The sequence below is a fragment of the Triturus cristatus genome, chromosome 11 (assembly GCF_964204655.1).
Source record: "Triturus cristatus chromosome 11, aTriCri1.1, whole genome shotgun sequence".
Taxonomy (NCBI): domain Eukaryota; kingdom Metazoa; phylum Chordata; class Amphibia; order Caudata; family Salamandridae; genus Triturus; species Triturus cristatus.
In genome coordinates, this window is record NC_140594.1 from 939,272,615 (window position 1) to 939,285,985 (window position 13,371).

The 13,371-nt window shown below is 41.0% G+C and overlaps 1 protein-coding gene across 1 annotated transcript in view; it reads left to right on the plus strand.

Moving 5' to 3' along the window:
* Positions 1-618: 618 nt before the first annotated feature.
* LOC146785715 (V-type proton ATPase subunit B, brain isoform) overlaps positions 619-13,371 on the plus strand; it is a 116,293-nt gene continuing 103,540 nt past the window's right edge. The window contains exon 1 of the mRNA XM_085634943.1: positions 619-797. Coding sequence (XP_085491069.1) covers positions 674-797 — 124 coding nt within the window. The 5' untranslated portion in view covers positions 619-673. The remainder of the gene's footprint in view (positions 798-13,371) is intronic.

Sequence of the window (13,371 nt, forward strand, 5' to 3'; positions counted from 1 at the left end):
ATTATTCCTGCCACCACCCCCGGAGTGTCTTCTCACGCTGCTTCTAATTGGATCCATATCATGTGAGACACCTCTTGCCAGTCCTGGATTTGAAATCAACAGCATGTGCATGCTTTTAGATCGAGTTACCTTATGCTTTACGGTTACGGTGACTTGTGACCAGGTGGTATAACGCTAGTGTGACACCCCATTTCCATTGCTGGACTTTGCCTTACATAATATTGTCATCAGCTGTGTTGGTCCAATTGAAATGAACCCAGCCTTCAACTCCCAGAATACAATGACCTGTAAAATGCCCAGGAATGCAAACGTGGTGTTCTCTGACATGGAGCTATCTGATCACCCTGGTAATGGTAACAAGCATTGGCATAGCCAATAGGTCTCGCTTTTGGGACCTTATGAGTATTTAACTATGCATCAGTTGCATAACTAAATACTTATATGGTCTCAAAAGCGAGACCTATTGGCTATGCCAATGCTTGTTTTGGTATTTGGTGGCATTACTGCATTCTGAGCGTCCCTTGACGTTAGGCATCTATCACGTCAGTACTGCGGCCAGCTCCTTACCGCTTCCTCCGCCCCTTGCGCGTTGACGTCCAACGTAAGGATATGCAGGTTTCACGCCTGCGCGTTGACGCTGCAGTCCCGTGACAGAGCCGGTCAGCAGTCAGAGATGGCGATGAAAGTGATCCGAGGGGTGGTGAACGGAGCCTTAGGCGAGACAGGGAGCCCCACTGCGGGTGCTCGAGAGCATGCAGCAGCCTTGACGCGAAACTACTTGAGCCAACCTAGGTTGAGTAAGTGACATTTTTAATGGGGTTAGAACGGGACGAAGATGGTTGAACGTCGTGATCCTAGTCAAACCGAGCTTGTCCGGGTGTAAAACCACCGAGGGGAGGTGGGAGCAGGATACCACTACCTATCCCAGCAGAGCATTTAAGTCCGTGTTTACTGAAGGCAGGGCACGCAACCTGCAGCAGACAGAAAATACATCATTTTAAGTCCATGCTGTGGCAATATGGCACCCTATCGTACAAGTATTGCTTGACCTCAAATGGGTATGACTGATTGTGAAAACCCTGATTTAGAAATGAAAAGGATGGGCTCATTGCTTGTGGGGGTTGCCTTTTCTGTGGTAGGCTAGAAATGCATGCTTAAAGGGTGGTGGGCGGCAGTACTTGAGCGAGCCTTGCTGCCAGCGGAGTAGGGACACTGTCACCAGGTTCAATCTTAGAACGTTGTTATGTGGGACCGGGTTCCAGATCCACCAAGTGACTCAGCCACGACTGTGAATTGGTGTGCACACCAGCCCTGAAGGACATCAGCAGACCATCAGGAAGTGCCCTGGTCCCGTCAGTCCGCAATTCATATGAGGGTGATTATCAGTTGACTCTGCCGGCACTGGGCAGGAACCAGTCCCATCGGGATGAGTAGAGAGTAGGTTTAACAATGTAAGATAAAATCTGTATGGTAGTGACCGTCGTCTCATTGGTGTAAAAAAACCGTGTGCTGCAGAGAAATTGGCCACTTCACATTGACCGTGCGGTTGCCCCCCTCTGCTTGGACATAGAGCTTGAGAAATCCTGCTGATGGCCACTTTATACGTGTGTGTGGTGTTGAAGTTAATCAGTTTATTGTTTTGGCAAATTGCACCCTCAACCAATGCACTGAAAGTAAATGAAACCACACATTCTGCGTTAAAATGCAGCTGGATGCTACAGTGGACGCTATTCAATATCAGGTACACAATGTGTTGGATGAAATGATTGAATTAATCTCAGCCACTGGTAATTACTTGGGCCGCATCTCAATCCATCATTATTTTGCATACTGTATGAGTGGAACCAAGCTGTACCTGGCTGATGAGCCCATAAGTATGGCGAAATCGGTCCTGGATTGCTTGGGTCCCTGTTCAGGGAGGACCTGGCTTGGAAGTTTGGGCTAGAATGTGCCTATTGAAGCAGGGTCAAGACTGATTTGCAGGGAACAAACTGAGGTGGCATGGTGCGCAAAATAGCGATAAATTGGGATTTCCAGTGGCTGAGATGAATTCAAGCATTGAATCCATCACTTTTTCGTATCGCTATTCAATATTGGTAGGCATTTAGCGTTGACTTGTCTGGCATATCTCGCATACCAGATGAGTAGATGACATCTGTGCCTTTTTAAATATTTCGAAGGGTAGGCACATGTCCCCCAACTCTAATTGTACTTCCACGCGTGATTTTTTGGGACGTCATTATGGAGCAGGATGTAGTACCCTGGTATTTGGAAGGTTGAATGCTGACGTCACCCTCTATATTAATCAACCTACTTTGAATGATTGATTTAATGAATTCGTTTTTTTTTCATACTACTCTGTTACCCAAAGGTGTGTTGTGGAAAAAGGAAAAGCAGTGCTGCCACCCGTGATTATGCTTGCTAGGAGTAAACACAGAGCAACCTTTCCCTTTTGTCTAGGTTTCTCCTACATACTTATCTATAAATAAGTGAGATATATAAACTCTCTGCCACGAGGGAGCACATTTCCAACAGAACACAAACCCTTTGGTTTTGCTTTGTTCGCCCTAAGTTGGCAGGGTATGCCCAGACGTGGGACCCTTGCTCACTTTGCCACAGGATTCAAGCTAGCCTGGCTGATGACAGCTGATTGGCCAGAAACCGGTCCCAGGATGCTTGTTTTCGGTCCAGGGAAGACATGGCTTGGCAGTTCGGGCTGGATTGTTCCCATTAGGCACAGGGTCAGACTGATTTGCATATGGCCATGTCTGAACTGGGGTGGCCGAGTGAGCTAAAGAATGATGATGGATTAAACCCAGATCAGTTGACTTGGGGTCAGTGCTTGCAATGTTCAACACTCCGTCCATCATCCCCTTTGGTTTTGTTTATCTATAACACGCATAAATATACAGAACAGCCCATTAGACAGGACGTCTTGCATATCAAGTCAGATTTGAGGGCTGCTACAGTTAGCAATACCCAGTCTAGACTGTCTATTATTGCCAGGCAGAGGGCTTCCTAATACCCCAAATATGCATATACAGTTGGTAAAAGTTTGTGGCAGCAAATACCCAGAGGCGACGGGTCTGTGTCCACCCAAATGGCCATGAATCAGTATGCTGTCCCAAACAGATCATAATATGGAGGCTCCAAGACTGATTTGTGATGCAAGCGTTGGGTTTTCAGGATGAGGCACCTTGGACAGCCTACAGCTGCTTGAAACATCCGCTTTAAAGATTAGCTTACTGTCCATGCTAATTTTTTTAACCTAATTTCTGTTTTTATATTCTATCTCAGTCAGGAAAAGTTTTCAGATTTGTGGTCTGCAGTTGGAGAATTGCAAACAGTTACAACAGATTTTCTTTTCTCCATTTTCTTAACGAAACTTTCCTCATAATGATCCGATCTCTTTTGTTGATGTTGAATTCTGTACTCTTGATTTATTTATTTTCCCAAACCCTCTCATCTTTTCTCGTCTTGTAATCTGTAGTAGCAGTTGTTTTCCTTCAATGGCTGTTTATCTCTGTTTGCGGCTAGCCAGTGCATGTGGTGAATGAAGAAGCTAATTTCGTGTACAATGACTGATAAGCTGTCATGTGACACAAAGCCTCATTCCGATTGTCATGCCAGTAGAACTCTGCCATGGGCACAAATGTTGTAATCCATAGGTAAAAGCTAACAGTACAGAATGCTAACCCATAAGACCTTAGGATTGTTGCCTTGATCTTTGGAGCTCAAATATGTCCAGTACACAGAATCAGTCCTTGGTATACGGATTTGCTAAGACTTAATTGCCCTTTATCCCAATCGTCATCTGGTATAGTATTAAATTCCAACTTGCAGTATCCAGGCTTACTGTAAAGCAGAGGTCTTCAAACTGTGGGGCGCGGCCCCCTGGGGTCCGTGGATGTTTTCCAAGGGGGGAGCGAATGCCTCTGCAATTGCATATAAATGAAGATGGCCTGGAACTGCAGCCTTATTTATTTGCTGCATTTCCCGGCTCTCTTAATTTACACACAGCCCTGAGTGCTGTGAAGGGAGATCACTGAGTTGGCTAAAAGAAAAGAACTAACTAGTCTTGAGTACTTCGTTTTTTCGCTGTCAGCTAACTGCATATAAAATAATGAGCGAACAGATTCCGTTAAAAATAAAATCAAATTGCATTACACACAGTCTAACATAGGCTGCTTTAAAGTGATGCAGTGTTTGAAATAAAAACACGTTCCTACAAAATAGCTTTTAGTGATAAGCGATCAGATTGTACCTTATATATGAAATTTTGTAAGTATAAAATAACACCCCTACATTACCTAAAAAAAATTTGGCGTATTAAGCAGGACTTCTGGATTTATGTGGCAAGAGAGGACCAAATTATGCAACAGTGTTGATTTTAATTCTGAGTTGGCTAAAAGAAAAGAACTAACTAGTCTTGAGTACTTCGTTTTTTCGCTGTCAGCTAACTGCATATAAAATAATGAGCGAACAGATTCCGTTAAAAATAAAATCAAATTGCATTACACACAGTCTAACATAGGCTGCTTTAAAGTGATGCAGTGTTTGAAATAAAAACACGTTCCTACAAAATAGCTTTTAGTGATAAGCGATCAGATTGTACCTTATATATGAAATTTTGTAAGTATAAAATAACACCCCTACATTACCTAAAAAAATTGGCGTATTAAGCAGGACTTCTGGATTTATGTGGCAAGAGAGGACCAAATTATGCAACAGTGTTGATTTTAATTATGCAAGAAGAAAAGGTAAATTATGCAGCATAATCTTACAAATGTTGTGGTTAGCTTTATTTTATTTTAATTTTTAGTCATGGTAACACTGTCTGGTGAAATATTATGCCTCATTAGTACCAATTTACCAGCTTATTTTCTAACATTAGGACCAAGGACACCATTGCAGATAAAGGAAGACAACCTGTGGGAGCTCTCTTTTCTGAAAGGGCCTGTTTTAAGACTAGAGTGATGGTCCGGCATGGTGGCGAAATGGGTATAAGAGGCTGTAGAGAGAGCCTGCTACTCAGGACTGAAGTTATCATTTGTGCAGCAAGTGTAGTTGTCTTGAGGACCAGGAGTGTGAGGGGCTCACAACACCTCAATTGTAGGGACAGTATTTTTGGGTCAATAACTGTTTTTGTTTGATTCACTTGCTGTTTTAGAAGTCTCATATTTAGTGTTGTTTAGGAGCTATAGATAAAGTACTCCAGAAGTGATCTCATGAGCCATGCCTCCTGCGCGCAGCCCCTTCCCTCCCCGCTCACACAATTCATACTGTAAAGTTTTGGAAGGGGGTCTTGACATTAAAACACTTTGTTTAGGGGGGCTCAGAGCAAAAACGTTTGAAGACCTCTGCTGTAAAGGGTTGCATGGAAGGTCCCGGATCTATTGGGAAGCTTGGACTAATAATCTTATTTCCTAAACATGTGTGACTCTATATATATATATATATATATATATATATATATGTGTGTGTGTGTGTATATATAATAGAAGTGTGTGTGTATATATTATGTGTGTATGTATATATGTGTGCTATGACAGATGGGCTGCTCTGGAATGGCTAGACCTGTGGAACACAGCAGAAATATGCTTTTGACCTTGTACTCAGATTTTTTATGAAGTGCTAAGTCGTCATACCTTGGCAAGTTCATACTTTGTGACTACCATGGTTGTATTGCTGTGGCTTATTTTGAGTGCCCATAAGAGTATATTTTCATTCATCTTGCCATCCATCATTCATTTTGTACTTGAATGTATTTTGTTTCTTCTAGATTACATTTACATTTTCCAAACCTCGTCTCTGAATTGACATTGGCATACTGTAATTCCTCAAAGAGCACAAGAGATGTGTTTTTTCAAAACAATGTAAAATTACCGTGCAATAAATTATATATGCTTAGACAGAATTTTGTATTTCTCAAACCTTTGGTAGCACTTAAAAAAAAAAAAAGAAAAAAAAGTACGTGGCTCTTCACAGTAGTTTACAATCCTTTAATCCAGCTGTTTTTAACCCTTTGACTTCTTTGGATCCCCACTGAATCATTACTGGAATTCGGTGACCTCGTTCCCCCACCCCACAATCAGTCATTACTGGACGTCAGGGGCCTCCCACATAAGCAATTTTTATGTTTGGAACCCCAAAATAATACACAAAAGCAAGTTTACACAAATGCTCAAATATAGAAATATTTTGTTTAATTCACAGTCATACATAGAAATAGTTACATTTTTAAATTTTACTTCATGTGTATAAACGTTATTAATTTTAATGTAATAAAATGTAATATTATTTGATTTTGTAAAACATTTGCAGTCCCCATGAGTAGACGCCTCTGATCACGAGTTAATAACCACTGCTCTACTCATTCCATAGTTAACTGTATCATAGCTGGTTTAGGCTGAAGTGAAGGGATCTTTTCAGATAGGTTACATGTCAGCTGTCTGTAGTATATCTAGGTGTATGGCTGAATGTTAAAAACTGTTGTTAATTGCCAGTAATGCAATCCATGTATTCAAATACATTACTTTTTAAAGTAATTATTCTATAATTTAATCTTTGTAGAGACTAGTTGCTTAAATAAAGTTTAACTGTGGAAAGAGGAACAGTGGTGAAACAGTTCTTCCTTTTAGCAGCAGGCAAATGATCTAGACTGATCCTTATGGTCATGTGCAGTGGCAGAATAGATGAATTGTTACTCATTGCTCACATGACTTCCAGGCAATTGCCTTTGCTATTTCACGGAAAAAGTTTAAAGTAGTAATTGTGATGACACTACAGTTATACCCATCTTTCAGCATAGAAATGAAAGGACCTATTGAGAGAGCTTTTTGAAGCCCTGCGTTGTGTGAGCGATTTGCCAAGTTACTTAAAACACGCACAGTTAAGGTCTATGTGCTTACGGCAAAATGTATGTGTCAACTATGCACACGTTGTTTTGAACTTAGGCCACTGGTCATTGCCACTAAATTGTCAGATTGATAGTTGGGAAATGCAGTGGAAATGTGGTGTACATTAATGTAATAAAACATTGTGCGTATTCACAAGCATATTGCAATATGTTTCCCAACTTTTGCTGAAAGTCCAGCATACGTGACCTGAATTAGTTTATCCATAAGTGGTATGGAAAGTATGCCAATATTCAAAGTTTTCACAATGAGTGAATTCAGAAAGAAGCGAATTTTGAAAGGAAATATATATGATAGATAAAAAAGATCTGGTGCAACGTGTAAAGTAAGGTTCCTGATAATTCTTCTTTCTGTGTAGAACGCTTGGAATGTGCGTTCTTGTGAATGTTTCAATGTACTTCTATACCCTCCATATACTTTCAATATGTTGTGGATTGGTCAGTTATGAGCATGAAAATTTAAACTGTTTGGTAAAAGTTTAGAGTAGGACTGTGCACAGCCTGAAATTGCATTTTTTTTTTAACTTGCCACTGAAATCGTTCACAAACGAGCTATATGCATATGAAGTAACACAGGCTTGATGAATTGCCTTCCAGCTTTTAGGCCTGTATATTCAAAGTAGCATGTCCAAGAATCTGCAGATCCATTTGGTAACCTAGCCGTGGAATTTAGTGACACTATAGATACATGTCTTGATAATCATCCTCTGAAGGAAGCATGGCTTAGTAGGGCCTTGGATTTGAACAGGTGACCTGCAAGTGGCACACACAGGTGTTCTGAGAAAGTATCGAGAGCCATCTTAACTCAGTGATCCAACTTATATACTCTGTAGTGCCCAAAAATATGCATTATTAATCATGAACGTATTATTTCTTGTTTACATGTGACTGTGTTGGTGTATCTGTAGACCCTTAATGCCGAAATGTGTTATTGTTTGACATGACATTTTCGCAGAAGCACTACACACAGTCTGCTAAAGTAGATCTAATAGCGTAACTTTCACCCTGCTACCGCATGTGTTTTTTTTAAATATCTTTTATCTTACAGAGAATTATTGAGATGGATTATGCATAGACATGTTACATCTGGAAATTGTCTGTCACGGTATGTCTCTTACGAGTACATCAATTGGGTTTTATTTGTACTCTGTTTCTAACGCTGTTATTGGAGCATTTAATTCGAAAGTGTGACTGTAATGTCCAATTGAAGAATTCTGCTATTTCAAACCGTTGTTACTCTGGGAGCTTTTTGGCATGAAATTTGTCAGTATGTTTATGTAAGGTTCTGTAGCATAGAGAGCATCCCAGTTGCAGCTATGTAACTGGGAACTGACACCCACAACCAAGACATTTATGCATCTATCAAGTATTCTCTTATTTACAAAACTGAACCACGCAGGCACGGAGCTGTGGTGCAGACTTCAGACGGGCAAAAAGGGCGTAGAATCAAGTATGTCATTAGCAACTTACCGAGGCTAGTTCAGTTTTGGCTGCTTTAGGTTTACCGCCTTCCTCTGACATGATTAGGAAAGTGTCACTCCCTTTATTTTTCCACCTTGCGGTGGCTTTCTTCAAGGTGTTGGTCTTAGCACACTGTAGCTTTTTTCGTTTTTGGCTCTTGGGCTGTCCTGGTGAGTTCTTTAGCTGCTACTCATTTCAGACTATTTGCATCTCTCCCTCTTAAGTCGGAGCTTCTATTTCCACTTGCCGCAATCTGACGCCTTTTGATTAAGGCAATGTCCTTTGAGCCCATTTTCCTTCATTTTGTTTTCTTCCAGAGTAGATGGTCAGGCAGGTCCTGGTTCTTCTATGGCAGACAATATTCTAACAGGACTTTAAGGCATTCTAGCCCCAAAAATACATTCTCTACAAGGTTGAGTGTTTATGGTCCAGGTGTGTACAATGACCACCCTTCCAACTTAGTTTCATCTTAACTTGTTAAAGGGACTCTGCAGTTAGCAACAGCCAGCATATGCAATGATGTTTTAATTTTGTGATTGAAAGAAAGGAATAGAACATAAATGCATAAAGTTCTGACCACGTTGTTGAACTAAACTCTTGTTGTTTGGATGGTGTTTTTTATTTTTAATGTCTCTTTTTAGTGTAATTCTTTTTATTCTGAGCCCAAGCTTATTTTTGGAGAGGGGCATCTTTTGGTATGATGTTGGTTCCGGGGTGACACTCAAGGTTGTTTTATGAACAGAGTCCCTGCAGCTGTACCATTTGCCCACTTTTGAGACCCTTACGTGAAAGTTTAGCTTCACTAAATCCCCAGGTGCAGGTTACCCTAGTCAGCAGGATACTAGCAACCTGGATCATATTGGCCATAGAGCCATGACTTACTAGACGGTGTTTGTTGTTCAGTTTCCTGGAACCGGACGTATGGTTCTTGGTTTTCATGAGTACAGCACTTTAAGGGAAGTTGGGTCACATGCGGAATTCTTCTTCTTTTTTTTTTTTTTTTTGCAGGCAGCTTTTTGAAAGGTTAGGAAATTTACGCTGAAAGAGGAAATGGAACGTGCCATGCAGCCATGGTGCTCTCTGCTAACGTTTTTTTTTCCTAGCGTAGATGTGGTTGTGTCCAACAACTTAGTCATTGCTTTATCATCCTCTGTTAGTGGCTTTGAGTCATATCTCCTTTATTTCTTTCAGACCCATGATTGAAAGCAATTTTCTCCTTGTTGATTATCACCTTACATCTGTGCAAAGGGATGCTAGCAAACTGCTTTATTAACCACCCAGAATGATCAATTCCTTAGGTACAGTAAATCCAGGGTGTGGATTTGCTGCAGTTTTCAGTGTATTCCCCTCTGGAATAGGGAATTACCTGGATACCAATGCAATAACATTTCCTACTGGTTATTCTTCCAGTTCAGGCCCTTTCCAGGTGCAGAATTTTCTAGACGTTCACATTGAAAACTCTAAAAGCACAGTTTTCCTACAATGGTTAACGTACAGCAGAAACTGCCATTTCTGTTTGAATCTAAGTTATAGTGGTTCTCTTAAATTAGCCTAGTGTAGAAGAACCTATTTGATGCACCTGATGTTAATCTCTTTCACAGTGTTTGTTTCAAAACACCTCCACTCAGTTGGTCATACATTGACATAAGGTGCAGTATGTCTGGCATGCAGCCACACACTGGACATGTACTTACTTTTTAGCAAACGTAAACGTTTGATAAAAAGTATGCACAAGTCTAGTCTGCAGTTCTTAGACCTTGATTATTGGGCTACTCTTTGGAGTTCTCAGCCCCACAGGGGATGTGATAATAAAAAAAATTCTAGACACACATGCTTTACACCTCCCCTTTACATTAACCTCCCACAGTGGGCACCTGGGAACCTAACATAACAAACTGTGTTTTCACTTTATATTGTTTCTCTTCCAACGAAAACCACAAAGAGTTCTTATCACGACCGATAATAATAATTTAAAAAAGTTGAAAAAGTGAGAACGTTCAAGGCAAATGTGCGTCCCCATAATCCCATTGGGTTGCTTGCGTCTGACCCCCTGCTGTTGTCCATTTATTTCATTATTGCGTTTTGAATTTACCAAGTGTGGAAATAAATCTTTCAAAGCGCTACACAAATGTCCACTCAGATGTTCGAACCTCGGCTGTACAGCACGTTGGTACATGGTGTAGTGTGTGGTGTGTAAACTGCACTTTTACTACTTATCTTTTGATATTATACTTCCTTCTTCTACAATAAAATGGCTTCTTTTTATAAAGCACTTCATACTGCACTTCTGGCGGCGAAGGGGTGCACATGGGTTTAGAGGAGTATAAAACGTGACTGAATGGCTGCATAGTAGCATAAAATGGTTTATTTGCATACTTCTCTACTTTGTTTTTGCTATTCAAAGCATGCATGGAATGTATACACATACCTGGATGTAGGTTCAACTGCACAGCTGGCTTGCACGGACTACCCTTTCCCATAGACTGCTTAAAGTCTGAAGTTTTAAAAAGAGAAATCCCATTTTCTAATGTTTTAAGAACCATATTGTCCACCCTAAGCCACCAAATACATCCTGCATGGATTGATGCATTTTAGTGCATTTAATGCACAATCTATACCAGGGCCATAAATGAGCTACTTGTGTGAGTGTACAAAATGTGTGGAAATACATTTGTACCTACATGAGGGCATATATACCAATTGTCCACATAACCCAGAGCAGCAAGCAAAGTTGTTGCTCTGCCTTGCATGACATGGAGGGAGAAGAAATGCGCCATGTTTACAAAGATACGCAGCATTTCTGCTCTCTTTGCACTGATGCACTGTGTGCAGCCGAGCGCCAACACAGACACTATTGCGCCATAGTACAAGGGTGCCTGGGATAGAGGCAGGATTGTTTTACTGCAGGAAGGAACACCTTGCAATCCTTTGAAGCATTTTCCTCTTTCAATGTGTGATGTAGAATGCATCACACATACGAAGGGGAAGTAACAGGAATGCATATACTTCTCTTCGTTGCACCTCATTGGGGAAGGTGTAGCATGTTGATTCATTTCCAGCTCTACTAGCTTTAGTAAATCTGGGAATGCGCCAAAATCCTTGGGTGGATGCCTGAGAACGCTTCCCAGCTTAATATGTAACATAAGGCTGGTCAAGTCACTGCATTGCATTACATTTATTTTACAAAGCCACAACAGGCTGCGCAAATCACCCTTTGCATGGCTTTGCAAATATTATTGAAGCCTTTGCCTGGGCTGTAAGTTGGCAAGGGCAGCTTCAACAACCTCCAGAGGTCGCTGCTTCTTCACTCATGGTGGGGCTTTTTCAGCTTCGGCGCCCGCTGTGCCGTCCCGCCCGTTGCTGCTTATAAGGCAGCAAAATCCCTAGCATGTGTTTGTTCTCTAGCACCACGGCCCTTCCCTACACAGTTCTGGAGACAGGAGAGGATTCAAAATCTCTGTGACACTATCGCCGCTGAGAGGAGGGCTTCACCGCTGCCTTCTAAAAGGTATTTAAAAAGCTAGTGCTTTTAAAGACGAGGTTATGCATTATAACCTAAGTCTAAGCAAAAAAAAATTCCATTACAACGCCAATAGCGCGAACTCTACTTGATTCTTGAAATATTAGTAGTATACGGACAGGTTACTCGAAAATGAAACGAGTTTCGCCAACATACAAGGAACTTTCATCAACCTGCCTCGGTGTACCCCGGGAAATTCGTGGCATGTGTTCTCGAGTCTCAACGAAGGTTTTATATTTTTGTGGATGCAGTTCAGAACATATTTTAAATAAATGCATTTCTGCAGTAGTTATCACCTTGCTTTTCTATTAAAACCCCTCACTTCTGAACTGAGAATGAACAGCCGCTGACAGCAAACTGTGTCTTGGCCAGGTCCACACGTTCCTGTGTTATGCCAATCACTGATATCGTTTGTCTGGTAATCATCGTAGTGCTACTTTTGAGATTACACAAAACATTCTAATGTTGACATAATTCAATCCATGGTTTCCTTAGGGAGGCACAGATGCTACTGTGTACAGTAAACTAAAACTGATGTGCCCTTTTTCCTGACGAGTTATACTTAAGTAGTTTGTTATTGGTATCTTTCTCTGTCGCTTCTGAGTAAATAGATTGATTGTCCCCTGAAGGCCCAACCTCCACTAGCGCAGTTTAGTTTGTGAATGTCTTGTAATCCCCGGGAGGAATTTAGAACACTGATTATTTTAGTTAAACCATGCTCTGGGTGAGTTGGCAACCAGGAAGCCCCCCCCCCCCAACCCTGGATTTTTTTTTTAAACCTCGAGATACGATCGAATCCAGCGTGGTATTGCTTACATGGATTGTTCTAAGTTTTTTTTACCCTGAATTCCCTCCAAACATTAAACTTTGGTAAAAATTGTGAATTTTCCTCACATTTCTGTGGGGGATGCTGCGGAATCTGCATTCGTACCAAACACCATACCTACGCTTCTCCCATTAAAAATGATACTCCAGTTATTTGGGTCGGCCAATAATCCATTGTGAGTAAAGTGAATTATTACTTGGGGTGGTTGTGAGACCTCACTAAGTAAAAATATCACTATTCTATATCTGGTCCAGTTAGGTTTCTTTAAATCAAACCTTAGCTCAGTCCTGTGGCACAGAGCAGTCAGGTTTAACTCTAAGGAAACAAGTGTAAAAAGTAAGCATTTATCAGTACCCAAACAGCAAATAAGTAAGATACGCAACATTATAAAAACTCCACTCCAATTTATAAAAATAGTTCATATATTTTTATCTTTTAAATACTCGCCAAAACTACCAACATCAGAGAAAGAGAACCAGAGATGTTATTTTTGCAAGATTTCCATAAATCACTGTAATTAATTCATTCTAAGTTTTATAAATCATTGCTTTTCACTTGTAGTGCTAGTCTAGGAGCCTTGTATGCGAGGATCTTGGCAGAAGTCAAAGTTTCCGGCCGACTGCGATGGAGCAAACGTTGGATGCAGGG